At 52.1% G+C, this 26577-nt stretch overlaps 1 protein-coding gene across 2 annotated transcripts in view; it reads left to right on the top strand.

Moving 5' to 3' along the window:
• Positions 1-26577, top strand: part of LOC136384597 (dedicator of cytokinesis protein 1) — a 432442-nt gene that overhangs the window by 148060 nt on the left and 257805 nt on the right. For both annotated transcript variants that reach the window (XM_066354964.1, XM_066354963.1), the window contains exons 25-27: positions 1728-1834; positions 19501-19628; positions 21380-21475. In XM_066354964.1, coding sequence (XP_066211061.1) covers positions 1728-1834; positions 19501-19628; positions 21380-21475 — 331 coding nt within the window. The remainder of the gene's footprint in view (positions 1-1727; positions 1835-19500; positions 19629-21379; positions 21476-26577) is intronic.

Genomic DNA, 26577 nt, shown 5'->3' with positions numbered 1-26577 from the left:
GTTGTTTGTGACATAGTGGGTGAGTGATAGTGTGCTCCAAGGCCAACTCAGGCTTTATGACACAGGACAGGCTATACTCATGAGTGCCAGGGTTTTGTGGGTTTTTTTTTAATGTTTATTTTATTGATTGTCTTTAGAGAGAGCAGAAGGGAGAGAGACAGACAGAAACATCAGTCTGTTCCTAATGTGCCCTGACGAGATGGAACTGGCTGTCTCTGTGCTTTGGGGGGATGCTTTACAACCCATCGAGCTATCTGGCCAGGGCCCAGTTTTTATCATTGTACAATATGCTGGGATAAAATTTTTTATAGCGTCATTGTCCTGTCTGCCCTTATTTATATCATCAGCATCAACCAGGGGGGGGGGGGTGACCAGCTCTTGTGTTTTCTTCAAAGACTTTTAAAGCTACCCTCCGTGGCCCTCCAAAAGGCCACACTTCCAGCCGTGAGTGTCGGTGTCTGTCTTCCTACACTCCACCAATACTTGGCGTTATTATTGTATACGACTTTGCCATGGCGGTGAGTGAGAAAGGATGTCACGGTTTTAATTTGCATTTCTTTGGTTGCTAACAAGAGCTCCTGGAACCCTCCTTCACAGGTTTCCTGGCCACTTGTAGAAGTCAGTTTTTACAAACATCGCTTCTGAGATATAAATTATATGCTGTCAAGCTCACCAGTCTTAGAGCGTCCTGTTACACAGCTCTTGGTGTTTATTTACAGAGTCGTTTGACCATCACCATCATCCAATTTTAGAAGTTTCACAACCCCAGTAAGATCCCTAATGTGCCCGTTACAGACATTTCCTGTTCCTGCCCCAGCCCTGGGCCACCACGAATCCACTTTCCATATTTATAGAGTTGCCTTTTCTGGGCATTACGTATCAGTGGGGTCACACAACACAGGATGGGGCACATTGTGACTATCTTCTTTCAGTTAGCGTCATGCTTCCAAGGTAAATCCCTGTGGCAGCCTGAGTCAGAACTACGTCCCTTGAAGGGTTGACTTGTGTGGGCATACTGCCTTTTGTCCATCCGTCCAGTAGCTGCTGGACATCCGGGATGCTTCCCCTTCTTGAATATTACGGATGATGTTTGCTGTGATCCGTGTGCAAGGCTTTGTGTAGATACAGAGTTTCATTCCTCTTGGGCATCACCTAGGCCTGGAGATGCTGGATCCTATAGTAACTGTTTCCAGTGTTCTTAAGGACTGCCAGTGTGGTTTTCCAAAGTAACTGTTTCCAGTGTTCTGAAGGACTGCCAGTGTGGTTTTCCAAAGTAACTGTTTCCAGTGTTCTGAAGGACTGCCCATGTGGTTTTCCATAGTAACTATTTCCAGTGTTCTGAAGGACTGCCCATGTGGTTTTCCAAAGTAACTGTTTCCAGTGTTCTGAAGGACTGCCCATGCGGTTTTCCAAAGTGGCTGACCCATCTCGCATCCGCTGACACGGTGTGAGGGCTCAGTCTCTCCCCATCCCAGCAATACTTGCTAATTGTCTTTTATATCTTTGCTTTTTTTAGTGGGTGTGAAGTGCAAGATAACATTCTGAAGTATCATTTTTTTTTTTGACGAGATGTTGGCCCATAATTTATAATAGGCATTAGCCAACGTTCTGGTGGCCCTGAACGGCCACTGAATGACTTGGCATCTTCGTAACGCCTGGAAACACGGGGCCGCTGTGCTGCCGATCTCCAAATGCCTTCTGTGTGTTCTCTTTTTTCTTTCTCCTAGCAAAATGTTTACTGACTTCATCCTAAATGTCCCCATGGGTTTGCTGACCATTCAGAAGCTGTACTGCTTGATTGAAATCATTCACAGTGACCTCTTCACCCAGCACGGTGAGTGGAACCCTGAAATGATTAGATTGTCGCATCAGTCATTGTCTGTAGACCCCGCCGCTCCTGAATTCTCTCCTCCTCGTCCGCCGAAAGAAGGGGAGGTTGCAGCCAATTAAGACAGCTCCTCCGCCAGACAGGAAGATTGAGCCCTTACCAAGAGAATGGTAATTGACATCTAGCCTAGGCAATAGATCATGGAGAAGGGAAGGCGGCACCTCCAGGCTGGTAATGGAGGCCGATGCCCGAGCCCTCGGGCAATCAGCAGTCGTTGTGGCCCTCACCGCGTGGGATTGGCTGCCCTGGGAAGGCAATCAGTTGCTTCTATAGAGGTGATTGCAAAGAAAAAATTTAAGTTTTCTTTAAATGTGGGCATAATGGTCCAGTCTTATCCTGAACTTGGCGTCTTTTGACAGGGTTTCTTCAAACCTTGCTTCAAAGTCATAGGAATTTTAATGATGTCTCCACTCCCCTATCCTGAGGAATACCTTGCTTTTCGACACATTATCACCCTACTCCTTTTTTTTTTTCATCATTTTCTTTGTTTCTTTCTCTTCGGACAGAGTGAATGAATATTTTACACTTGTCAAGCTGTTTCATGGGAAGCTGGAAACCTTTGCATCATCTGCTTACCTCCCTCCCTTGTTGGAGGCAGATGTGCAAACTGTTGAGTGACAAGCTGACGGAAGCATGGTTATTCTGGCCCATTTGTATCCAGTCATGGGGCTGTTCCGTTCAGGTTCTTTCCTCCCCCTGAGTGGGGGTGTTTCCGGGCCGGAGCTGCCCACACCCCAGAATCTGGGTGTTTTTGTTGAGTTACTGGCTGGGCTGAGAACTTGGTGTGTGTCTGGCTTAGTCCTTGGTACCTTCTCCGCTCCTGGACCTTATGTGGACCTGTTCATTTTAATCTAATTTCTTGATTTATAAAAATATGACGGAGCCAACCCTTAGTGCTGATCTCAGGTTCAGAGGAAATGTAGTGACTTCCTCGGGCTCTACTTCTGGAGGACAGACATCCAGGCAGGACGGGGGCCGCTGGCTTCAGCCCTCTGTGCAGACCTCTAACCTCTGTCGGGGCCAGCGCTCACGTCTCCTGTCCTAGGAGAGAGCCAGCCCTGTCGCCCTCGTTTGCAGCTCGAAGCACATGGCTCCTCCCTCAGCCATTCATCCTGACTGTCCCTGTGCCTGGCTGTCCTTGGAGAGCTGGTCTTGAATTGTTCACCGTCCAGCTGTCTCCTGCTGCTTGGGGACCATGCATGGCTCAAGGAAGGCCTGGTGATGGAGGTGACAGGGGGACACTGCTTCTTTGGTTCCTTCTATGTGGGCTCAACTTTAGACCAGAGCAAGTAGAATCCGCTGAACCTTTTATCTCTGGGTCTTAGTAGGTCAGTTAGTGAGGTGCCTCCTTTTAGCACCCAACCCTGACAGCCATATCCCACCCCTGTTACCACCTCTACCATCACCACTTGCACTACCATCACCATCACCACCATCATCATCACCATCACCATCATCATCACCATCATCATCACCATCACCATCACCATCACAACCACCATCACCACCATCACCATCACTAACTTCCACCACCATCACCGTCATCATTATCACCATCATCACCATCACCATCATCACCACCATCACCATCATCATTATCACCACCACCACCATCACTACCACCACCACCACCACCACCACCACCACCACCACCATCACTAACACCATCACCAACACCATCACCATCACTAACACCATCACCATCACCATCAGTGCCTTCACGGAGTTTACCATTGTCAGTCAGTGGATGATAATACTTGATCCTGAGTGGTGAGATAGGAAAGACTTACTTGAGGTCATTTTTCCATATATTTCAAAATGCTTGTTGCAGAACTTTGTTCCACCGATCATTCAGTGGGTTTCTTTGAATAAGCACCTCAGACATAAGCGGTTCAAATAAAAAATATTGAAAAGAGATTTTTTTAAGAGGGTAGTTCAAGGAAATGTTTTCTTCTGTGGAAACGCACTCTATTTGTTGAGTGGATAGGAAGCTTGTAGGGACAGCTCCTGTTGGCTTCTGGGGCTGGTGTCAGCGGGGTATCTGCCAGCGTGATTCCCCTCCTCCTTCCAGGGTGCTGTTTTCGTTCCCATCTCTGTTCCGCTCGTCTTTGTCTCACAGATGACCCCCAGCCCCAGTTTGGAAGTGTGCAGCATGCAAATAAAAATTCATAGCTGCCATTGAGCATCGGTAGCTTTCTGTTAAGTCATCGCTTTGCTGTATACAGAGTTACCAGACTGCATAATGTTTTAGAATACCTTGTATCATTTTAAGTACCAAGTTAGGAATTTAATCTTAACCGCAAGCTGTATCCACCAACATCATAAATGAGGTGGTATGAAACATGCGAGTCCAAAATCATTGTGGGCTACAAGGACCAAAGTCAACCTGAAAATTCACGTCCCACAGACTTCTCCAGAATCGCTCAATCAAGTAAAATCACCCAAGCCATAACAGAGAGCCCAGTGTGCTTGCAGACACGTCCTGGCCACCTGGAGGCATTTCAGAGTGGGGGAACCTGGCCCCTCGGCAGGTGCTGAGTTCAAAGACTCTTCCTGGGGTAGGACAGCAGGGACAGCCCTGGTTGTTGTCACGGGCAGGCTCCCTCCTTCTTGAAAGCAGCCAACAGCCAGCGTCTTCAGTGCACCGCCTTGTCCGGAAAGACTGAATCAGTGCTTAATCCTCCACAGGTCTGCTCTCACGGAGATGTCATAGTTTCGCGAAGTATGCTCTGCCACATTTGGTTATAAGTACGTAAAGCCAAGAGCTGTGTTCTGATGAGCTACTGTGGCTGTGGTGTTCTTGCTTTGTTGCACGTGTGGTGAGTGTGTGAACAGTGTAGTGGTCCGTGTCATTTCCTGTTCCCAGTGGAACCAAACTAACCCCCCGAGTGTCCAGAGTTTTAGAAGTTGGTATAACTAGATTTATCTGCACCAGCTACTGAATGTGCCAGCCCTTCATCGACATTCCCTTGGGCATGTGATCGGAGGGCATCGCTGTGGGACCCCTCCGGGTTCCTCTCTGGCGGCCCCAGGTCAGGGCTTTGTTCATCGGCATGGGTGATGCCTCTCAGAAGAGGCTCACTGACCTCCAAAACATTTCTTTCCATCCACCCTCGATATCAAAGACGTCCCATCATTATCAGAGGCTCCTTTCCACGGAAACGGCGGGCGGATCTGTGCTCGGAGGCTGGCAGTGACTCCCGAGCCTATAAGTGCCCCTCTGCAGAAAAGCCTCCCCTCACCAGGTGTGGGTCCCGGTCTGCCCACGTGTACGATGCCCTGGCTGTGCCAACCTTTCTGTCCTGTTGCTCCTCGTCTGCCCTCGAAAGGACACGGAGCCTGAGGACGAGCCTGCTACGTCTGTTAGACTGCAACAGAAGATGTGTCTCTTGGCCGACGGGGTTGTGTTTGTCCAGCCCCACTGTGTGGGCCCTGTGACTCTGTTCCTGCTGCCATCTGCTCACAGGTGCACCCGCTGAGATGCTTCTCCTGGAGCAGTTTTATAAAATTAAGGTTGTCTTCTCTTTGCTAATTATTCTAATCATTCCGCGGATGGATGGAAATAAGGGAGGGACCATTCAAGTTTATCTCTGGATTCAACACAGCTGCCTATGAAACTTATGGAACACAGTATCAAACCTACAGAAAAGTGGGGAAAAAAATGCTAACAAATGCCCATGATCCCATCATGGGGCTTCAGCGTTTCGGAGTGATGGTCAGTCTTGTTTTCCCCCCAGAGATCCTGAAACAAATCTCAGCCATCACAACATGTCAGGAGGACGTCTTTTCAAATGGAGGGTGGTATTCAGGGCATGTGACATTGTTCCAGAGGAAGGAGGACGTGCGGACGGGCTGGTCCCCGTGCTGCCGTCCGGAACCCGCCTTGGCTGTTCCTGCTTCTGCCCCACGGCTGGCGGCAGGCCTCTGGCTAATTACCAGACTGGTCAGCCTGCCGTACACGAGAGCCAAGGAGTGAGCGTGGTGGGCTCCAAGCGCTGTCTCACGTGTGATCTGACTGCTCGAGAACTGGTTAAGTAGATGATGTGCATCACAAGACAGATGATGTGCTTCCCTCTTGCAAATAATCTGAGCTGTGGAGCGAGCAGACTTTCAAAGCAAGATGTAAAGAAACGAAAGGTCGGAACACCATAATTTGTGCCTTGGTGGCTTTGTTCCCATGTGATTGTCTTGTTGCCCTGAGCGCTGACAAAAGCTGTGGACATTCAAGCTTTGGTGCCATCACAGAAATGTCGAAGTTTCAATGTGATTAAGTTAAAATAACTACGAGGATGCCAAGGTGTAGGATTTGGCCTCACAAAAAACGTTTTACACGGTCGTTCTAGAAATTGGAATAAAAGGACATCAGCCTCAGGGGTTGCTTATCTTTGAAATCAGTCAAGAGCATGGAACATACTTGCAAGATGCCTTTGAGTTCAGGTGAAAGACCTCGTGGAACCCGTGCCTTTCCCACGTGGGCTCCTGTCCCCTGTGGGTCTGGGCCTGAGTGAGACCTTTGGAAGGAGCATTCCAGCTAACCCTGCACCATTTCTTTACCTGACAAAATCTCATCTTTCCATGTCCCCATATTGAAAGTGACCAAAAAGCATCGGCCCAGCGTGTAGATGTCCTGGGTTTGACTCCTGGTCGGTCGGGACACACAAGAGAAGTGACCATCTGCTTCTCCACCCCTCCCTCTCCCCCTTCCCCTTCTCTGCCTCTCTCTTCTTCTCCCACAGCCATGGCTCGATTAGTTCGAGCGCATCGTTCCTGGGCATTGAGGATGGCTCTGTGGAGCCTCCGCCTCAGGCACTAAAAATAGCTTGGTTATGACCATAGCCCCAGATGAGCAGAGTATCGGCCCCAGATGGGGGTCGCCAAAGTGGTTCCCAGTTGGGGACATGCAGGAATCTGTCTCTCTATCTCCCATCCTCTCACTAGGAAAAGAAGAAGAAAAAGAAAGCGACCAAAGTAATGGACATTTTTCTTGTCTTTTCTTTTTTTTGTGGGGTTTACTGTGTGCTAATCATTGTGTGTTAACTTGGTTTTGGGAGGGCAGCATGAGCTCTGAAGGGCAAAGGCTTAAGATGTAGTAGAAGATGATGCTTTTATGGTCTTGGCAGTATTTTTAAACTCTTGGTGGATTCCTCTGCCCAAAGCTAGCTCCTTTCCAAGGCCACCCTTTGTGTGTGTGTGTCTTCTGGGTCGGGAGGGGAAGCCACGCCCTCCCTCCTTTCCTGCCTTGCCCCATGTCCCCCGGGAGTCTTCCCCTCTACCCAGCCAATGGGCCCCTCTTCCAGAGTCTCCTCTGCCTCATCAAGCTTCATCTCTGTCCTCTTTCTTTTAAACCATACAGAGCTTCTTAAAAATGTCGGCATAAAGAGCTTAAATGATCTTCCTCATTCTTACTTTCAAGGTGAATGATTCCCCCAGTCACGGAGCAGAGTGAAATTCTCCTTTTTAATGGCGGGAGCATTAGTTTCACCAGCCCTTTGAAATCGGAGGGCAAAGGCCTCGTCCCGGCGGGGACGCACTATTAGGAAATACGGGAGTCAGACTTCTAGGCTTTTTTCACTGCTATTAGAGCAGAGATCGAAAACATATATCTCTAAAAAAAAAATCACCCTACTTATCAAATTTGTTTGCTTTTTAAATGGTAGGAAGAAAAGCTGTGTGCTTCCTGCAGACCTGGCATATAAAATAGACCTGCATGCTTTTGATCTGTAAACAAATCAAAATAAAAGTCTCTTTAAGCTTCTCCACTGTGGAAAGCGGAGAGGTAGTTCTCTCTATGGAAAGGGGTCGCACACCCTGGGCTCCTGTGGAGGGGATTTGTTAACTTGATGGATGTTGCGCAGAAAGAAAAATCGGGGTGGGGACCACTGTGTGCCCTCTCACTGAAGGCGCCACAATATATCATACTCTGGAGGAGTTTCGTTCCCTAGCTGCGCTGATGACTTCTCAAGAACCTCACCAGCTGTGGACCCCAAAGACTATTTTAAATAACGGCGGGATACGGACGGCGTTTTCTCCCCTCCTGTCTTTTTTTTCCCGTGCCTTGAGAACATTTTAATCTTTATCTGCAAGGCACTGAACCTTTTCCATCCCTCACTCTGCATATCACTTGATATCTTTCATTATATGGGTTTTTGAAGAAGCCATTTGTTAAAAAACAATGCAGCCCTTTTTGGGAAGTGGTGTCTTGAATTTTAAGAGAGCGAAGTCAGCTCCAGTCTCTGCATTCTCTCCATTTCGATTCAGTGGTCATCGGTTGCACGCGCCCGGGACTGGTTTGTTAGCAAGTCTGATGGACTTCAGAGCCGTCCGCTTATAAACTGTGTAATTGGGAAAGAGTCAATTCTCTTCATTTACAGCAGGTCAGGGCCAGGGAGTCCTAGCCTGTCAGGAAAGCCGGAGGAAGGGCGCTGTCCACTCGCTTGGTGCTGGTTAAGGACTCGTCTTGTTACAAACTATCACCTACTCTGCCAGTGCTTCACGGTCACCGTAGGAACGATGCATTCTGAAAACTGAACTCATTGCAGACGTCCCGTGCAGTGGAATAAACTGTAAACGTGTGAATAAATGGCACACGAACAGAATGAACGTGGATGGAGCCTGCGGCACAGTGTTCACACGCCCAGAGATTCCTGGCTTCTCTCTCCTCTTTCCGCGTGGGGCTCTCTGCCACACTCAGACTGGCCGAGCCGGAAGTCACTCAGGGTGTCGTCAACCTAAACTTGATTATTGCCAGCTGACTCTGTGCTTTGTACCCACCTCTGGGTGGGTGGGGGTCTCCTGTCCCTGTTGCTTCATGTTGGGAGAAGGACAAGCCACCCTAGAGAAGGCTGTGTCATATCTAGTCAGGCTGACCCTGGGCACCAGCACAACAGGCCCCTGAGTCTCTCTCCAGTTTGTGATTCCTTGAGGCCATATGAGCTTAGGGCTCTGTTTCTGCAGGATATGTCACCTACAGGTGACCTGCCCGGGACAGCGGGGGGGGGGGGGGCTGGGTCAGCCGGCCATCTCCTACGTTTCCCTTCAAGACCCAGTTCTTTCCTGCTGCATTAGCCATGCCCTGAGTGCACAGACCTTCCCCAAGACGGAGTGCTCCATACCATATGTTTTTAGACACAGTTTTTATTCTATTCATTGAATTGTCGGGGCATCTAGGGAAGATGGGTGTGCCCGGCCACCTTGACCAGGACTTATGTTCTTGACGACCTTCACTTTCCCGGTTAGAGGCCACCTGCCAGTCCCAGCCCTGAGTGTTCTCTCCTGGTTTTCTCCTCTTCCACATGGTGAGTCTCTGCCCAGGGACTGACAGGCATGGAGAAGTCCTTCTGAACCTACCAACCTATCTTTCTGGTGTCCTTGAGAATAGATTCCTGGCTTGACTAGTCCTTTCCACGCAACCTTCCCCAACATGTGTCTTGAGTCTGACTTCTTTTCATTTACTTTTATATGGGCATCATTTGTGGTGTTTCTCCCTTGGTTCCGTTTTTATTTTATTTTTCCTGACATGGTATTTATTTTTACGATACTGACGGATATGTGACCCGTTACTGTCCTCTGTACGGAAGGATGCAGAATATCTGTTCTTCCCTCCCTTCTTCCAAAAGGTGACGCCCCTGTTTCTAGACCCGTTGGGTTCACTCAGAAGACATCTCTTTTTCCACCTTCTTCCCATTTCCTGCCGTAACTCATCCTGCTTTGCCACTTCTTCCCGCGTCGAGGTGGCTGTGAGGTCACCGTCTCCATGAAAGTCCCGTGGCGCTGCGTCACCTTCCCTCCCAGTCGCTCTGGCGCTTGGCTGCGGGATGCTGGGGAGCCCCTGCCCGGAACCCCTGGTGGGGCTGCTCCTGGGCATGGAATAGAAACGCCACCCAGGGCCGCTGTGGGGGAGGCAGGCGCTGAAAGGAGCTACAGGGCCAGCCCAGGGTTCCTCGCCTCTGTCCTCCTGGTATTGCAGACAGTCGCGGCCGTGTGCCTTACGATGACGGTGCCTGGGGAAAAGTTAATTTGCCTTGGACAGAGTAGGGACGGCAGGATCATACGTGCTGCTACACCTGTGCACACGCGTGGATCCATCGTCCTCAGTGTCCTGGCCTCAGGATCAGGCGTCGGATCTGGCTGAGCGGCTACGTCGCCGTGCAGTCCTCGTGCGCCCCTTCCCTCTGGCCCCTGTCCCCACATCCAAACAGCGTAGACGTCACCAGATGGCTGCCACGGTCCCTTCCGTGGCCGGCTCCGTTGTGTGCATCTCTGTGACTTGAAGACGTGGATGAGGGAGCAAGTCACGGAGCAGACTGATTGGGTACCGAGTTCCCAGATGGAGGAAAAATTAGACGGTTGTCTGTAGAAGATGGGTAACAAGCACTGCTCTCTCCCGCTTATGTGGCTCTTCCTGTTTCATTCTCATGAAGGGGGTTACCCTGGGCTTCTGTTCTGTGTAACAAGGGCTCAAGGTTCTTAAATACACTTTATGGATCATTTGTTTAATGGGACCCAGCTAAAAATTAAGAAGGCCATTAGTCAAGTGTTCATAAAACAAATGTTTTAAATGAACAAATTCATTTTCTCATATTTGCCTCTGGCTCTAATGGAGAGCTGAAATGGGGTTAGAGACGGATATTCTGCTGGGACATTTGTAAGCTGATGATGTCTGTGGAATACCTTTTATAAAGATTAGTATGTATGTATTTTTTATTCGGTGCCCATGACCAGAGCGTTCATCATCAGGGCCTCAGCTCATTTAGCCGAGGATGAACAGATGTCCGATTATTGCCGTCTGTAACCATAGTGGATCTCACGGGGAGAGGGGGTGCGGAGGGTGGCCGGTGAGCTCAGTGCCTCTGATCCCTGTGGCTGATGGGCTGATCGGCATGGAGTCGAGACTCGCTGGGGTTGCCCGCCCTGTCTTGGCTGCCCGGGGACCCAGGGCCGCCTTCCGAGCTGGTCCTGCTTCCTTGTCGGTTAAATCTGTGCTTCTGCTCTGAGCTACCAGGTGATGGTACGCCCCGAAGCCACATGCACGTGACGGCAGGTCTGAAAGGAGGACGCTGTGGTCTTGGTTGTGCATGTAGCGATGAACGCCAGTCCACAAAAACGAGAGGTTGCACGCGGGGTCATTTGCGTCTGCTTCCTGGCTAGCCCCAGACTGTGCTGCCCAGTGGACACAGGACGCGAATGACATACGTTGTTTACAGTGGTCCGGAGGCCACATAAAATAATAATAATATAATAATAATGTAATAATAATAATAACAATAATAAAAGGGCACCAAGTAACTGGTGAGATTAATTTTTGTCTCACAATATCATCTCAACATGACTTCAGTCTAAAAAGTACCAATGACGTAGATCACATCCTGTTTTCCTCACTGGGCCCCTGAGACCCAGAGATGTTTTTCCACGTAGACCCCGTCTCAATCTGGATGCTGAATTTTTAATCACAGACACCTGACTTGTATTTAATAAGCATTTAATAAAATCTGCCCCCATTGGAGAGATTTATACACCCCAGTTGTTCATGACAGTTGTTTCCAATCACTGAATCAAGGATCACTTTCTGTTTTCTATTATATTTAAAAAACTTAAAAGGAAGTGACATTGAACAGTCCGTGCCTTGTGGCACTGGCTACCTTTGAAGAGCCTGCTGGCTCCAGGAGGGGATGGCGTCCCTGACGGCATTTGATTCCTCGTGCGCCATCCCGTGGAAGAGGCTGGAGTTGGGGAATATCATTTCTATTATGGTTGAGAGCTACTGTTTCATGGGCGCTCACTACCTCCCCAGCGCACACATTGTGCCGTTTCCTTCTCACCGCACCCTGAGAGGTAAGCAGCAGCCCCCTCGTTTTGCAGGTGGGAGACATTAAGGCTTAGTGTGCAGGACGGACGGACTGGATTGTTTTTGTCTGTGCGTGGGGAAGCCGGACCTCACTGAGTTGGGTCAGAGGGCTTTCGCCGAACCTCTTAGAGAACAGGACTCCGGTCCCTGGACTGTGGTCCAGTGTTCATTGCAGCTGTTTGTCCACATGGTTATCGGTGGGCCATTTGTTTAAAATGCAAGGTTTGTTTTTGGTTTCGATTGTCAGATTCCCGGGCCATCTGTTTCGTGCCTCAAGGGACGATATGACACAGATCGTCATATAGAAATGACATTCTGTTTGTGGGGAGGGGAGAGGAGGGGAGGAAAGGACATTCAGGACACTGAGTTGGGGCCTCGTCACATGGCAGGAGAGTCTTCCTCCTTGCCTGCGATGGACAGAGCCTGATGCTTTCAGATAGTTCACTGCAAGTGTGTGTGTGTGAGTGTGTGTGCGTGTGAGTGTGTGCTGTGTGTGAGTGCATGGTGTATGGTGTGTGTGTGCATGTATGTGTGAGTGTGTGAGTCTGTGTGTGTGTGTGTGGTGTGTGTGTGGTGTGTGAGAGTGTGTATGTGTGTGTGAGTGAGTGTGTGGTGTGTGTGTGGTGTGTGTGTGTGTATGTGTGTGTGTGTGTAGTGTGTGAGTGTGTATGTGTGTGTGTGGTGTGTGAGTGTGTTTATGTGTGTGTGAGTGTGTGTGGGTGTGTGGTGTGTGTGTGAGTGTGTGAATGTGTGTGTGTGTGTGTGTGTGCTGTACCGTCCTCCGTGCCTTTCATGTTTGGTCGGCACTTGTGATGAGATTAGAGAGGCGTTAAGTGTTATCTAACACTGCTGCCCTGCCGCCTCTCGCAGAGGAGCTGAGGGTAGACGAGGTGCTGAGGAAGAGACACCCTTGACAAAAAACAGGGCTTGAGCCACTTGTGTTTGTGCTGGTTTGGGGGAGGGCAGCGGGTGGCCAGGGCGGCAGTTGGCTCCTCCCTGCGGACCTGTCTTCTGGTCCCATGCTCTGTAATCAGACACTCACACACGCATGTACACATGCATGCACGCCTGGGCACTGGCACATGGCCGTCCGGATCAGCTTGGACACCGTCCAGTGAAACTGGGTCACCAGAAAGCCGGAGAGATCTTGTAAGGATGTTGTTGTCCCTCGGGTGTCTTCCAAGGACGGGACAGGCTGTTCCAGATGGGAGGTCCCTCCTCACCGCTTAACAGGTGCACTATGGCTTCCAGATGAAAAATGTGGACAAAATAACCAGGCAGCAACCATCTGGCCAAGGAGCGAGAGCTGTTCTGCACTGAGAGCGCATGTGTGTGCACACACACCTCCCTCCTTTCCTTCCTCTCTCCCTCCCTCCCTTTCTTTCTCTCCCTTCCTCTCTCTTTCCCTCCCTTCCCCCCTCTCTCTCCCCTCCTCCATCACATCCTGGTTTATGTGCAGGGGAGTCTCGCATTGATGAGAACAGGTTCTCTCTCTCATGGAGGTTGCACCCCAATAAAGACTAATAGGTAATAGCACCAGTGGAGAATCACGGTGGTTTGAGAGCCAGCTATGTGAGGCCGTGTCTGCACTGTGCCCAGGTCAGTTGGTGGCTGTGCCGGGGCCTGCAGGTCACAGCCGGCTGTGCCGCCCCCGCTTTAGTCCCCCCAGCCCCTCTGAAGGACCCTGGGGCATTGCCTGTCTTGCTTTGGGGTCCTGGGACACGTATCTGAAGGTCGCTGCTGCTGCTCTGCCCCTCTGTCCTTGGAGGCTTGCATGAGAAGGCCTGGCGGGGTCAGGGCCACCTTTAAGGAAAGCCCGGGCCTCCAGGAACCCCTCTCCGGTGATCCAGAATGTGCTTTGTGTGTGGTTGGGGGCTGGAGCGCTATCCGCGGGCTGGGAGGCGGTGGCCCCCCCCTGGAGTGTCGACCGCTCTTACAAGGTGCGTCTGCAAATATTGTCTCCTCTCGGGGAAGTGGCCGACTCCCAGTTCCCCACTTTGTCCTGACCAGCCATCGGTGAGGTGGACACTGAAAACGGTCAGGTCTGTCCAACGGATTATAGCACGTGGGTCTTTATGTTCTCAAGGGGCTCAGAGAATGAGATGTGATGAAACATGAAAAAATGGCATCGAAGTTTCCAAAAGTGGTGTTGTTTCTCATCAAGGCAGGCTGGACGACCAACAGCTAACCCCTGGGCCAGGGGGCAGGGGGCCGCCCTCCCAGGTAGCCAGGCGTGGCCGACAGCTTGTCTCTACTGAAGATGGACCGGGCAGCCGCTGCCCCCTTCACCCTGGAAGAGTTCTGACAGATGACACCAACACACTCAATTACCTCTAAAAATAGTGAAGTCCACAGCAGCCTGTCCGGCGTGACAGATAAATGGGGCGGGAAGGGAGGGACTGTGGCCCGACATCTGGGGAGCAGAATGGCCGTTTCTGCCGTCTCTGAGCCTGGAACTAACTGGGTCCCTCCGGTTTTGTGGGACTGTTCATGGACGTTACCCTCCCTGGCCCCCACGAGGGTAGGGCGACCACTGGCCCTTCAGCCTCTGTGGGGTCCCCGAAGCTTTTCGGAGCAGCTTGGCCGAGCTCCCGCTGTGGTTTGTTGTCCTGAGTCCCGCCGCCTGGTTGTTTCGGACTGGCTCAGGTTTTCGTGGTCCTGACTTCTTCCTCTGAGTTGTCCTGGGTCTTAGACTTATTCGTCTGAACCGTGTCAGTGATAGAGGTGGCCGACAGGGGACAGGGGCGGCCAGTTGAGGGTGTTCTCCTGGGCAATGGGTTTCAGGCAGAAGGATGAGAGGACTCTCCCTGGAAATGTCCTGCTGGGGATCACACGTGTGGACGCAGGCGAGGCTGGACTCAGACAGGTCTGTGGAGGGAGCTTCTCAGCCTGCTGGCTCTGAGGACGATGGGGTGTCACCCTACAGTGGAGGCTGTGTTGTGGTCAGGGTCAGCAGGCCAGGAGGCAACGAGGGAAGGTGTGGTTTGTGAACCTCGAGATGCTGGAGGAGAGACACTGGGCTTTGGTGTCGGTGGAGCCAGGTATCCAGTGGGTCAGCATTGTGGGCAGATGCGTGTTCAGGCTGGCTTCATGCCATGTGGTCATTTTTTGGAGGTGTGTCCCCAGACCGGCCTGTGCTTGGGCGGCTCGCTGATACCTGTGCACCTTCCTACATCAACATATTGTCTGGCTCTCTTGGGATCGTGTCCCTCATGAGTTTAAAGGGATGTGGGTTTGGGGGAGATACTCTCCATGGGGCTTGAGGTCATCGAGTGGCATCACAAGAGGGGTTGGGAGAGCAGATAGGGGTTCCCACTAGGGCCCCCTGACATCCAGGAGCGCAGGCACCAGGGGACCAACCTCATCCCCATGGGACGGTGCCTTCTCCCTGTGCTGCTGTCCCCCTGCAGATAGGTCTGGGTCCTCCCCACCAGCAAGGCTGGCCTGGCCTGTGCCCGGAGGACGCATGGCATTGTGGCGTTTCACACGCTGGTTCTGAGGCCCGCCAGTGGGTTCCTGTACTCGCGGGACGGAACTCTTGTAAATGTCATCGTTACCAGCCCTTTCCCAGGACTACATCTGAACAGGGTTTGAAAATGCCTGAGCATGGCTGCCTCCTGTCCGTCCCCGGAACACAGAGACACAGGAAGGCTCGTGCAGTCCTGTCCTGCGTCCCCGGTTTCCCCGTCAGCGCCCCCTCCCACCTGCCCAGACCGGCCGGCTGCCGTGACGGCGTCGTCCCTGGGAAAGTCCCCTGCCTGGGTTTCCACGCACCTGCAGGGTCCGTGCCGTGCTCTCCTGCTCATGTTTATTCCCTCCTATTAAAAAAAGTCAGGAAATGTTAATGCAAAACGTGCTTTTACGTCTCATTGTTTTAAGTCCTAATGCGTGGAACCTTACAGATAACCGGAGGACAGTTTGTGTTTCAGCGCCTGGCTGTCCCCTGTCCTGTGCCGGCATTGGCTCGGTGGGGCAGCGGCCGGGCTCCGGTCAGGGCTCAGAGCGGAGCTGCCCACAGAGCACGTGCGGGGTGGGGACAGCGGTGCCGCAGCCACACGGGACCCCCCGTGGAAGAGATGGCAGTAACTGTGTTTCGTCTTGAAGCTCGGTTTCCTGTTGTTCTTGACGTTTCTGAGTGTCTTCCTCTCGGCTCCCAGCTGGGGCGCAGCCGACCTCCCGGCTGTCCTCTGCCTCCGGCCCCCACAGCCTGGCGCCCTCACCCCCAGCTGCACTCGCAGGCCTGGTTCGCTCCTTCCTTCCACGCCGCCTGCGCCCCTCTGCCCACCCCGGCAAGCTGACCTGGGAGGGAGTCTGGCTGCCTGTAAGGCCACATCCTGGGCGGTCCTGGCCGACGGCCCCCACACTTGGCCACGTCGACCACCTTCTCGTCACTCGGTCTGGGCCACCTCTGCCCCTTCCTACACCTCTCCTCGCTCCCTCTCTGTCCACGTCCACCCTGCCCCGACCCCTGCGTCCTCCCGCTCTTCCCGACGTCTCCCTCACACCTCTCCTCGCTCCCTCTCTGTGTCCACGTCCGCCCTGCCCTGACCCCTGCGTCCTCCTGCTCTTCCCGACGTCTCCCTCACACCTCTCCTCGCTCCCTCTCTGTGTCCACGTCCGCCCTGCCCTGACCCCTGCGTCCTCCCGCTCTTCCCGACGTCTCCCTCACACCTCTCCTCGCTCCCTCTCTGTCCACGTCCGCCCTGCCCTGACCCCTGCCTCTCCTCGCTCCCTCTCTGTGTCCACGTCCGCCCTGCCCTGACCCCTGCGTCCTCCCGCTCTTCCCGACGTCTCCCTCACACCTCTCCTCGCTCCCTCTCTGTCCACGTCCGCCCTGCCCTGACCCCTGCATCCTCCCGCTCCCTCTCTGTGTCCACGTCCGCCCTGCCCCGACCCCTGCGTCCTCCCGCTCCCTCTCTGTCCACGTCCGCCCTGCCCCGACCCCTGCATCCTCCCGCTCCCTCTCTGTGTCCACGTCCGCCCTGCCCCGACCCCTGCGTCCTCCCGCTCCCTCTCTGTCCACGTCCACCCTGCCCTGACCCCTGCGTCCTCCCGCTCTTCCCGACGTCTCCCTCCGGCTCCACACACTCCCGTCCGGTGTCTGCACGCTCCTGGCTTGCATGGCTGCTCGGGGCTGATGGCTCTCCAGCCTGTCTTTCTCCTCCGGAAACCTCCTCTCTCCGCATGCCTGCTCACCGGGGTCACTTGGTGTCCAGCACAACTCAGATGCCACTGTCCAGCTCCTGACTGTGGTTGTGTTTACCTCCCTTCAACTCGCTTCTCTTCAGTTTTCTCGTCACCGGGGCAGGTGTCTGACCCTCCTTTGTCCCACACCCTCATCTGTGACTTACCCAGCCGTGTGGTCACCTGCCTCCAGTTCGCTCCTGTTCCAGGCCAGTCTTTTCAAACTCACCACGGCAGTGGGAGTGCAGGCCGGTGTTGTTTCTTGCCGGGACTGGTGTGGTAGCTGACTGCCCAAGTCCGTGCCTCCCAGCCCCGCTGGTGTGGCACCGCAGAGGGACGCTGCAGCTCCCTGCTCAGCTCTCCCGTCCCCCCCATCAGCGTGTGCTAGTGCCCCCCATCAGCGTGTGCTAGTGCCCCCCATCAGCGTGTACTAGTGCCCCCATCAACGTGTACTAGTGCTAGTGCCCCCCCATCAGCGTGTGCTAGTGCTAGTGCCCCCCATCAGCGTGTACTAGTGCCCCCCATCAGCGTGTGCTAGTGCCCCCCCATCAGCGTGTGCTAGTGCCCCCCATCAGCGTGTGCTAGTGCCCCCCCATCAGCGTGTGCTAGTGCCCCCCATCAGCGTGTACTAGTGCTAGTGCCCCCCATCAGCGTGTACTAGTGCCCCCATCAACGTGTACTAGTGCTAGTGCCCCCCCATCAGCGTGTGCTAGTGCCCCCCATCAGCGTGTGCTAGTGCCCCCCATCAGCGTGTACTAGTGCTAGTGCCCCCCATCAGCGTGTGCTAGTGCTAGTGCCCCCCCATCAGCGTGTACTAGTGCTAGTGCCCCCCCATCAGCGTGTGCTAGTGCTAGTGCCCCCCCATCAGCGTGTGCTAGTGCCCCCCCATCAGCGTGTGCTAGTGCCCCCCATCAGCGTGTGCTAGTACCTCCTTTCCACCTCTCCCATCATGTTCCCGATGGAACCCAGCCGCCCATCGGCCCCTTCATCTCCTCATCCTCCTGACCTGGGCATGCGCTTCTGCAAACACGTCATTTGCTCCAGCCTCCCTGACTTTGTGTGTAGTGGTCCCTTTCCTGGGTTGGCCCCTCCCACCCTGCCATCCCCCCCCCCCCCATGACAAATTCCTACTCTTCCTGCCAGTGGGGGAAGGTGTTTCTCTCTGAGGCTCACCTCCAAGGTCAATGCCTGCTCCCCCGTGCTCCCTCCCTCACATGCTCAGGAGTCTTGGAGGCCAGAGAGGGGCTGAGGCTCATTATTAGTCTCAGCGTCTTGTCAGCAAGCAAATCCCAGTCCTGAGCATCTGACCTGTGCCGGACACAGACCTTCCCGTTAACCTTGCAGGAGTCCGCTGTGCCTCCTGCCTGCGGGTAGCGCATGCCATTGTGCCCGTGTCAGAGATGAGGATGCCGAGGCTCAGGGAGGTGACATGAGTGGTCCAGGACGGTCCCACCAGGAAGCCAGCAGAGTTTGAAGTCAGATAGTGTCACTCCAGGGCCAGTCTCTGACCGTCCCTCCGCAGGGGTGAGCCCGGCAGAGTGTCCCTGAGTGAGGAAAGGCCACGTGCAGGGCTGGGCAGGGCAGGAGCTGGCGGAGCTCAGACACCGTTAGGAGGCGGCGGCGTACATGTGCAGAAGGAAGCTGTGCTTTGGTCCTCCGGGGAATGAATGAAAGAAGCTGCAGTTCAAGTCATTTTTGTTGTAAGAAGTATTGCAACTTGTGAAGTTGCTAGCCACTGAATTCATAGGCGCACAGCATGAGTGCTCATTCCAGCGTGTGTTGGTTGGTGTCCGTGTGCACACTTTGGAGATGTGTGTCTCTATGTTCACATATGCACAGCAGTGCTGTCTTGTCCACAGGAGAATGTGTCCCAGGACCCCAGTGGATGCCTGAAACCACAGATGTTCCGAGCCCGCTATATATTTATACTATTTTCAATACATACCTACCTATGATAAAGTTTAGTTTCTAAATTAGGCACCATAAGTGTAACAACAGTAATAAAGAAATGGATATACTGTAACAATATACTGTAACAAAAGTTATGTGAATATGGCTTATATCTCTCTCTCCAACTATCTCTTTGTATCTTTCTGAACAAAGAGATACAGTACATTGTTCATGCGCTGGACAGAAGGGAGCACTGCCCAGGCTGGAGGGAGCAGCAGCAGCACAGTCAGGCTTCCAGCACACAATATAAAACTTGTGAATTATTCATTTCTGGAATTTTCCATTTATTATTTTCGGGCCGCCTACGTCCACGAGTACCACAAAGCTCAGAAAGTGAAATGGCAGCTAAGAGGGGGGCCTGCGGCATGTTTGTGAATTATCGTGTATCGATCCAGAGATCACCCGTGTATATTCACGCACGGGCGAGCTCTGTGTGTCCATTACCTGCATAGTGATATGAGTGATGTCCTCACCGTCCAGAAACCTGACCATCTGCAGGTGCCGGGTGGCCGGATGTCTGTCCATGTGGTGTACTTGACGGTAGTGTGACATGCTAGGGGGGTCAAGCTGCTCTCAGACCGCGCCTTGCATCTTGGTGGGTCTCCCTCTGACTGGCAACCCCGTGTCCCTGCAGACTGCAGAGAGATCCTGCTCCCCATGATGACAGAGCAGCTCAAGTACCATCTGGAGAGACAGGAGGACCTGGAGGCTTGCTGCCAGCTGCTGAGCGACATCCTGGAGGTGCTGTACCGGAAGGACGTGGTGAGTGAGATGGCTGTGGGATGAGCCATACTGGGATCCCCGCGGGCTCTGCCTGGGGCACGGGGCCGGGCACCCCATTCATCCATAAAGAAACGCCTTCAGTTAAAGGTTATCCCCCTCTCTTTCTGTCAAGTTGCACCTTCAAATTATTTTTATTTGTGTGTGAGGCATGTCCGTTATATTGCAGTGTTCATTCTTCCACATTAGAAGTGCTTATTTTTGAGTTTCTTTCCTAGAACTTCTCGGCTCAGTGCCTCCCACGACATGGTTTTTAATCCTTAACGTCAGACCAAGGCTTTGATGTTAAAAATCTGAAGTGAGCAAGTGGAGGCTTACCTGCCTGCATTCTTCCCTTCGATTCTTATTTTATTGAAGCGATACATGCACAGGGGTTTGTTGTTTTTAATATCACAGGTGCTTCTGAGAGTTTTGAGAAGAGAGACTTTTCTGTCTCCTCCCCGGGCTTTCTCTCACCATGGAGAATTTCTTCCTGGGCATTCTTAGATAGTTTCTTCTTCTTTTTTTTTCTTTTAAATGGTATTTCCTTTTGCATTTCTAAATTGCATGCTTATCCTATTGACCTTTTCCCCTAATCAACAGTTAGTGCAAGCACACATTTAGAAGTCTGACCCTACGTTTCACACCCGCAGTGGACCCAGCATGTGTAGTGTGTATACACACACACACACACACACACACACACACACACACACGACACCATTGGTTCTCCAGGTGTGTCTGGAAATGTGGACAAGGTCTCAGTCGTCTCTGCCCCGAGTACTGGACACACTGTTGGATTTTCAAGTCGACAGGTCTGGTTCTGAGCCCCATCGCACACGACTTCTGGACACCTTCCCCGTGCACACACACACTCGTGCCCACACACCTGTCCTGCCTGCTTCCTCCTGCCCACCCCCTTCTCTCAGAGCCTGGCCAGCATCCTTGGACAGAGAGATCGGAATACAGTTCATTCTCAGTGACAGTTCATTCTCAATGCCCACACCGGGGCATTGCCTTTGTACGGTTTTGGAAACCTTCACCCAAAAGGCAGCCTCCGGTGGTTCCAGTCCTGGGCTCTCCCTCCCTGTTTTTATTGGAGAGATTTGGGAGTAAAGGGCTTGTGTGGCCAGACCCTCAGAGAGGGGGTGGCACCTGGCATCTTCCCGGCTGTGTGCCGAGGTGACGGGAGAACGTACTCAAACACGTTCAGAGTTTGTGAAGAAGAGCTAAGTGTCCCGTCACACAGTAAATAGAAGAACCTGTTTTCCTCAGTAGGAAGTTCTGTGGGTCTGTGGGCTTCAGGGAGTTTGCTCAAACGACCGGTCACATTGCGCCCAGGGGCTGGTTCCCCAGGTTGCCGGGATTGACCTGCAGAACCGTTCTGGTTGACAGAACCCTCGGTGGTGGCGTCTGCAGACCTCGCTGACAGAGGGCCACAGCGTCCAGCCTGGCTCAGCAGGGATCGTAAACATGATGTTGTTTAAACAGATTTGCTTTCATTATTAACTTTTGCTTCAGTTCAATGACTATGATTCCATAACAAATTATCATTAATGGCCTGTAATTAATAGAACGTCTTGAGCTTTCTTTGTGAAGGCTCTTGCCTTTGACAAGGGGCTATTTTTCATCCCAGAAAGGGATAGAATTGATGGACTCTCTTCAGGGTGAAGGGATCCCGTGACGGCCGCCAGGGCTGGCTGGCCAGTGACCTGTCCCAGGGGCTGGTTCTCACGGGGCGCTTCTTCCCACAGGGCCCGACCCAGAGGCACGTCCAGATCGTCATGGAGAAGCTTCTCCGCACGGTGAACCGGACCGTCATCTCCATGGGGCGGGATTCCGAGCTCATCGTAAGTGCTGCGCGACACCCACTTGGGTGTCCGCCCCCTGTGGCCGAGAGCTGCCTTCCCAAGGAAGGAATGTTATTTAACTTTTAAGCCCCAAAATCCATCAGATCCCTTCCCAACTGTCTTACGAAACTAGGCTTCTTTTTCCTACGACGGCGCTGGAGCGAGCAGGCCAGACGCCTCGATTTACCTTCTGAAATGTGCTTCTTTCCCAGCGTGTGAGAAGCAGGTGTCAGGGTGGGAGGGGGGCCGACCAGCCACGCCTCAGAGACAGGAGCGGGCGGGTGGCTTTCTCCTGGCTCCCTTCCTGCGAGGGTGGTCACCCTCCTCCTCCTCCTCCTTCTTCTGGTGGCTTCTTTCTACACACTGCTCACAAAAACTCGGAGGGGATATTTCTTTTCTTTTTTTTTTTTTTTTTTGTATTTTTCTGAAGCTGGAAACGGGGAGGCAGTCAGACAGACTCCCGCATGTGCCGGACCGGGATCCACCCGGCACACCCACCAGGGGGCGATGCTCTGCCCCTCTGGGGCGTTGCTCTGTTGCAACCAGAGCCATTCTAGTGCCTGAGGCAGAGGCCACAGAGCCATCCTCAGCGCCCGGGCCAACTTTGCTCCAATGGAGCCTTGCTGTGGGAGGGGGAGAGACAGAGAGAAAGGAGAGGGGGAGGGTAGAGAAGCAAACGGGCGCTTCTCCTGTGTGCCCTGGCCGGGAATCGAACCTGGGACTCCCGCACACCAGGCCGACGCTCTACCACTGAGCCAACCGGCCAGGGCCAGGAGGGGATATTTCAAAATGAATGTGAAGTGATAAAGAAAAAGAAGCATTTGATTTTTTTTATTATTATTATTATTAAACAAGAACATCAGAAAAGCAAACAACAAGTCCAAGAAAGTTGTTCGGTTATGCACATGAGATGCAAAACCAACTTTTACTTCATGGGTGAAAACGGACTACTGTACAAAAGGCCGAGCGTGCTGGAGTCACCTGCGCGTTCCCTGGTCTGGAAAGTGCATTATGAAATAGCCCCTTGTTTTTTGCGAGCAGTGTATTTAGCTTGAAGATGCCATTGGTAACATTTTGTGATGGACCTTAACAAGGAACCGGGGTACTCCCGCTCAGCTGTTTTATCTGTGCTCCAATGTATTGCGGATGGGTCTCCTATGCAGGTTATTGAGGCATGGAATGGCGTCTTTGTTTTGTTTTACTTTTCGGGAGATTTCTAAGAAGAATATAAAACGTGTATTATGGTGCCTTTTCTCCCCCCACACCCCGCCCCCACCAGAGTTAACCTCTTTCCTGCTTACCCCATTATTCTTAAGTTTGGTTTCTTTGACAAAAGCTACACACATAGGTCCTGGTTCATTTTGCTCATTTCTAGTCCTTGTTACTATTTAACTAAGTTTGTTTGATGGCATTTAAAAGAAATTAAAAAAAAAACTTTCCTAATGAAAGAACAGAAAATACAGTTAAGAGTTTTCAGTGCCGATTAGCTTGGGCACACTTGTCTCTGTGTGTCCCCAGAGTGGACCAGGTCACGGGCACAATGGTCTCCCTCAGATGGCAGAATAGAGACGTGGGGGCTTGCGTTGGTGACCGTGGCCGGTGTCGCCATGAAGGATGTGGTTGGGGGAGAAGCCGGTGGGGCACGGAAGTGGGACAATGGCCACCTTGGATACATGTTGTGTTCACATTTTCCTGCAGGTGTAGCTTATATCAGGTGTATAAATTAGGAAATAAAATACCTCCTTGTCAGTTGCCTTTATTTGCCCTGGGATTTTCTGTTCTGTACATATAAATGCACCAGCCTTATCCCATTCCTCATCATAGGCATTCTGTAATCTTTGCATTGGTGGGAAAAGACGGAGCCCCATGGTGCATGGCTCGGGTGAGCTCAGCACACCCCTGATGTCTGGGGAGCCTCTCTTCTTGGGGTGGCGTCATGGGCACCCCTGGATCACTGTCACGGTGTGGACGTGCTTGAGTCGAACGAATGATGTGTGCTTTGAAGTCAAACTAAGTGTTGAGTGAGTTGGGGACTCGTGTGACGCTGATCCCAGTGGGATTCTAGTAGGTCGGGAGGAAGATGCTGAAATGCATCCAGATCCTCATCCTCGGTAGGGAGACAGCTTGCCCGGGACAGGAAGCACTTCTCAGTTTCCACCGTTCCGTCATGTCCGTTGGCCAGATGCTCGGATCTCCGGGAGGTAGAAAGGTCAGCCCAAGGGCTGGGTGCCCACTCCCTGAAGGGCTTGGAGGAAGCTAGGTGTTGCGAGGAACATCCTTAGGAACAGTACTAACACTTTCTGAGATGCGTTATGGCAGCGAGGGCCCACACTTGGTCTTGCCCAGCTGTGCTCTCGTTCTTACTGAGTCGTCTGGACCCATGTCCCACCGGCCCGACGTCCAGCGGAAGAGGTCTCCAGAAGCATAAAGTGGGTTTAGGTCCTAAGCTAATTCCTTCCACTTCCCACATCACCACTATGTATAAAAGGAGCCCAGAAGTTCCATTTGCAAAACTAACTAGGCTGGAAGAAGAAATCTAAAAAAAAAAAAAAAAAAAAAATCTGAATAAGCTATAATTGTTTAATGAGCAATGGCAGCCTCAAGATGTTTCCAGGATGGGCATGTGCCACTTAAAATTAGAGTTGTGAGGAAGGATCCGGCGGCCACCGCAGACCTGCGTCCCTCTGTGGTGGCCGCTGAGGTGTGAGGAGCGCCCCTGCGGGCTGTGCTCGACCTTGGGCTCGACCTTGGGCTCAGATGTAGATTCACGCCTGGGCTTCCTAATGTCAGTGCTGTTGCTCTGTGAATTCAGATGAGAGGCAGACGGGGGAGCGGAGAAGTGTCTCTGACAAGGTGGATGGAAAACTTCATCAGCGGGCCTTGTGGAGCGGAACCCGCCCAGGCTCTGGATGGCAGACCCGTGCTGGGACAGCGCTAACAGCACATCACAGACCTTTCAGCCCTCACGCGCTGGCTACGTGGTGTTTGCATAAAGGCAGTGGTGGGATTCACCTGGTTCGCACCAGTCAGGCAGAACCAATAGCTAGTTTTTCTTGAGTTCTTGAGAACTGGTTGCTAAAATGGCCCTCGTCATCAGGGTTCTCTCTGAGGTGGGCGTCTGGGCAGCCGCCCAGTGTGGGAATCACAAGTTGACATTCCTGACTCCTTTTTAACGTTCAGCTGCGCAGCAGCGTATTCTAAGTGCCCGTAGTCGTGTTCATTCCGTCGTAGGTAAAAAAAAAAAAAAAAAAAAAAAAAGACAGAACTCTGCTTGTAATATTTATTTATTCATTTCATAGCACTCATTGGACCTTTGATGAAAATCACCTTTTAATTCCCTCACGTCTGTCACTTCAGTGAACAGACATAACGTAAAGAGAAACAGTGCCAGACAACCAGGGGGTGACAGGCTGTCATTAGAAATATCTTAACAGTTTTGTTGTTTGTTCAGATATTATTTGATTTTTTTTCCTTAATATGTTAAAACTCTTTCTTATAACCGAATCTAGTTTTTTGTACCTCTTTTATGGTCCTTATTCTTTCAGTATTAAATGCATGAAATAATAAACTACCTTTCAGTATATCTTTTCATATATATATATGATACATATTTAAAATGGTCATTAGGGCAGAGAACCAGTTGTTAAATTATTGTATTTGAGTCCCACTTCTGCGTACAGGGGATGGGAATGGTGGAGCTGTGAACCCGCTGATGCATTCTGGGTAATCACTACAAAGGGACTTAATAAAGTGATGGGTCCTGCGCTGAATGCATGGACTTCCCTTAGTGATGGGCTTTGTGACACTGTCAGCAGGGATACTAAGCATGTGACCTCTTCCTCCATGGGCGTGAGTCCTGGGGACTGCTGCTGCGGTCTGACCGAGTCCCTGTCTGGTCACATGGGACAGGGGAATGGAGCACACTGCACGTCCTTGGCTGGGCTGTGGCATACACGACACGCCTCACCTTTTCTCTGCACCTGTTGTTTCATAAAACTCTTTGCCATTGGTTGTTTATTGATCATTTTAGGTTATTTCATATCTTCCAACACTGTATCTGGAATGGGCTATTGGAATGCCTCTCACGCTTAGAATAAAAATGGGCCACGATCCTAAGGATTATACTTCTTTTTTTTTTAATGCAGGAAACTCCTGTTTGGCAGGTATGGGATCGTAGATGGGGTGGGTGCCTATCACAGGCCCGTGCCACAGAGAAGAAGGCTTGCGGGAATCTTGCCACCCGACTGAGAAAACTGTCTTATCTTCCTTCAGTGTTGTCTGACTTTCTGGGGTGAAGGGCTTCCTGTTTTATATTGTCTGATTTCAGATGTTGTTTTTCTCTCCCTGTGTGAAAAGGTTTCTAGGTCTCAGCATTAGGCAGCATTCCTAGTCTTTGGGTAAATTCTGAGCAGGTGGCCACGGTGGGTTAGGTGTTTCTGTCTTGTGGGCAGGTGGCCTGAGCAGTGGTTGGGTGGGTGACCGGGCACCCCTCTCCCCCCACCGGCTGTCTTTGCTGGAATAAGTGCTCACTTGCTGAGCTGGGTGGATAGCCGATGAGGTGCATAAGACACAGGGACATTCCGTCTGTGACCTCAGCTGCTGCTTCTGAGCGATCTGCTTTGCCTTCTGTGACTTAGTCCTTTAAAAATGTAACTGAGTGAGCAGGACTTGTACAGGGTTCTCCATGGCTGGGATGCACACGAAGACGGGAAGTTACCAATGCACTAAAAACAAACAACAAAAAATGTGGGTCTTTTCTGAAGACAGAGTCTGTGGACGGTGCTCAGAAGCCGAATTTAGGGAAGGGGACCTTACTGCCTGGATCCCCCACACACCCTTGTCTTATGACCCTGGACCTCCTAACTCACTCGACTCAAGTAACGGGAGTGACTTTGCTTCCACTCTGAACACCAGCTGCTGAGGACCCTGATTGGGGGGGGTGTCATTGTGACAGCAGCGCCACTGGTGGGGAAGACGCCATTCTGGGAAGCCCAGCGCTGTCCTGGAGCCCACATGATTCGTGCGGCACCCACGTGCTTCTTTACTCGGGAAAGCGTGCGCTAGTCATGGTCTTTCCGTGAGTGGAGCCCGTGTCCTCAGAC

Source organism: Saccopteryx leptura, chromosome 13 (genome assembly GCF_036850995.1).
Source record: "Saccopteryx leptura isolate mSacLep1 chromosome 13, mSacLep1_pri_phased_curated, whole genome shotgun sequence".
Taxonomy (NCBI): domain Eukaryota; kingdom Metazoa; phylum Chordata; class Mammalia; order Chiroptera; family Emballonuridae; genus Saccopteryx; species Saccopteryx leptura.
The sequence above is the reverse complement of the archived record's forward strand: the minus strand, read 5'-3'. Positions and strand labels throughout refer to the sequence as shown.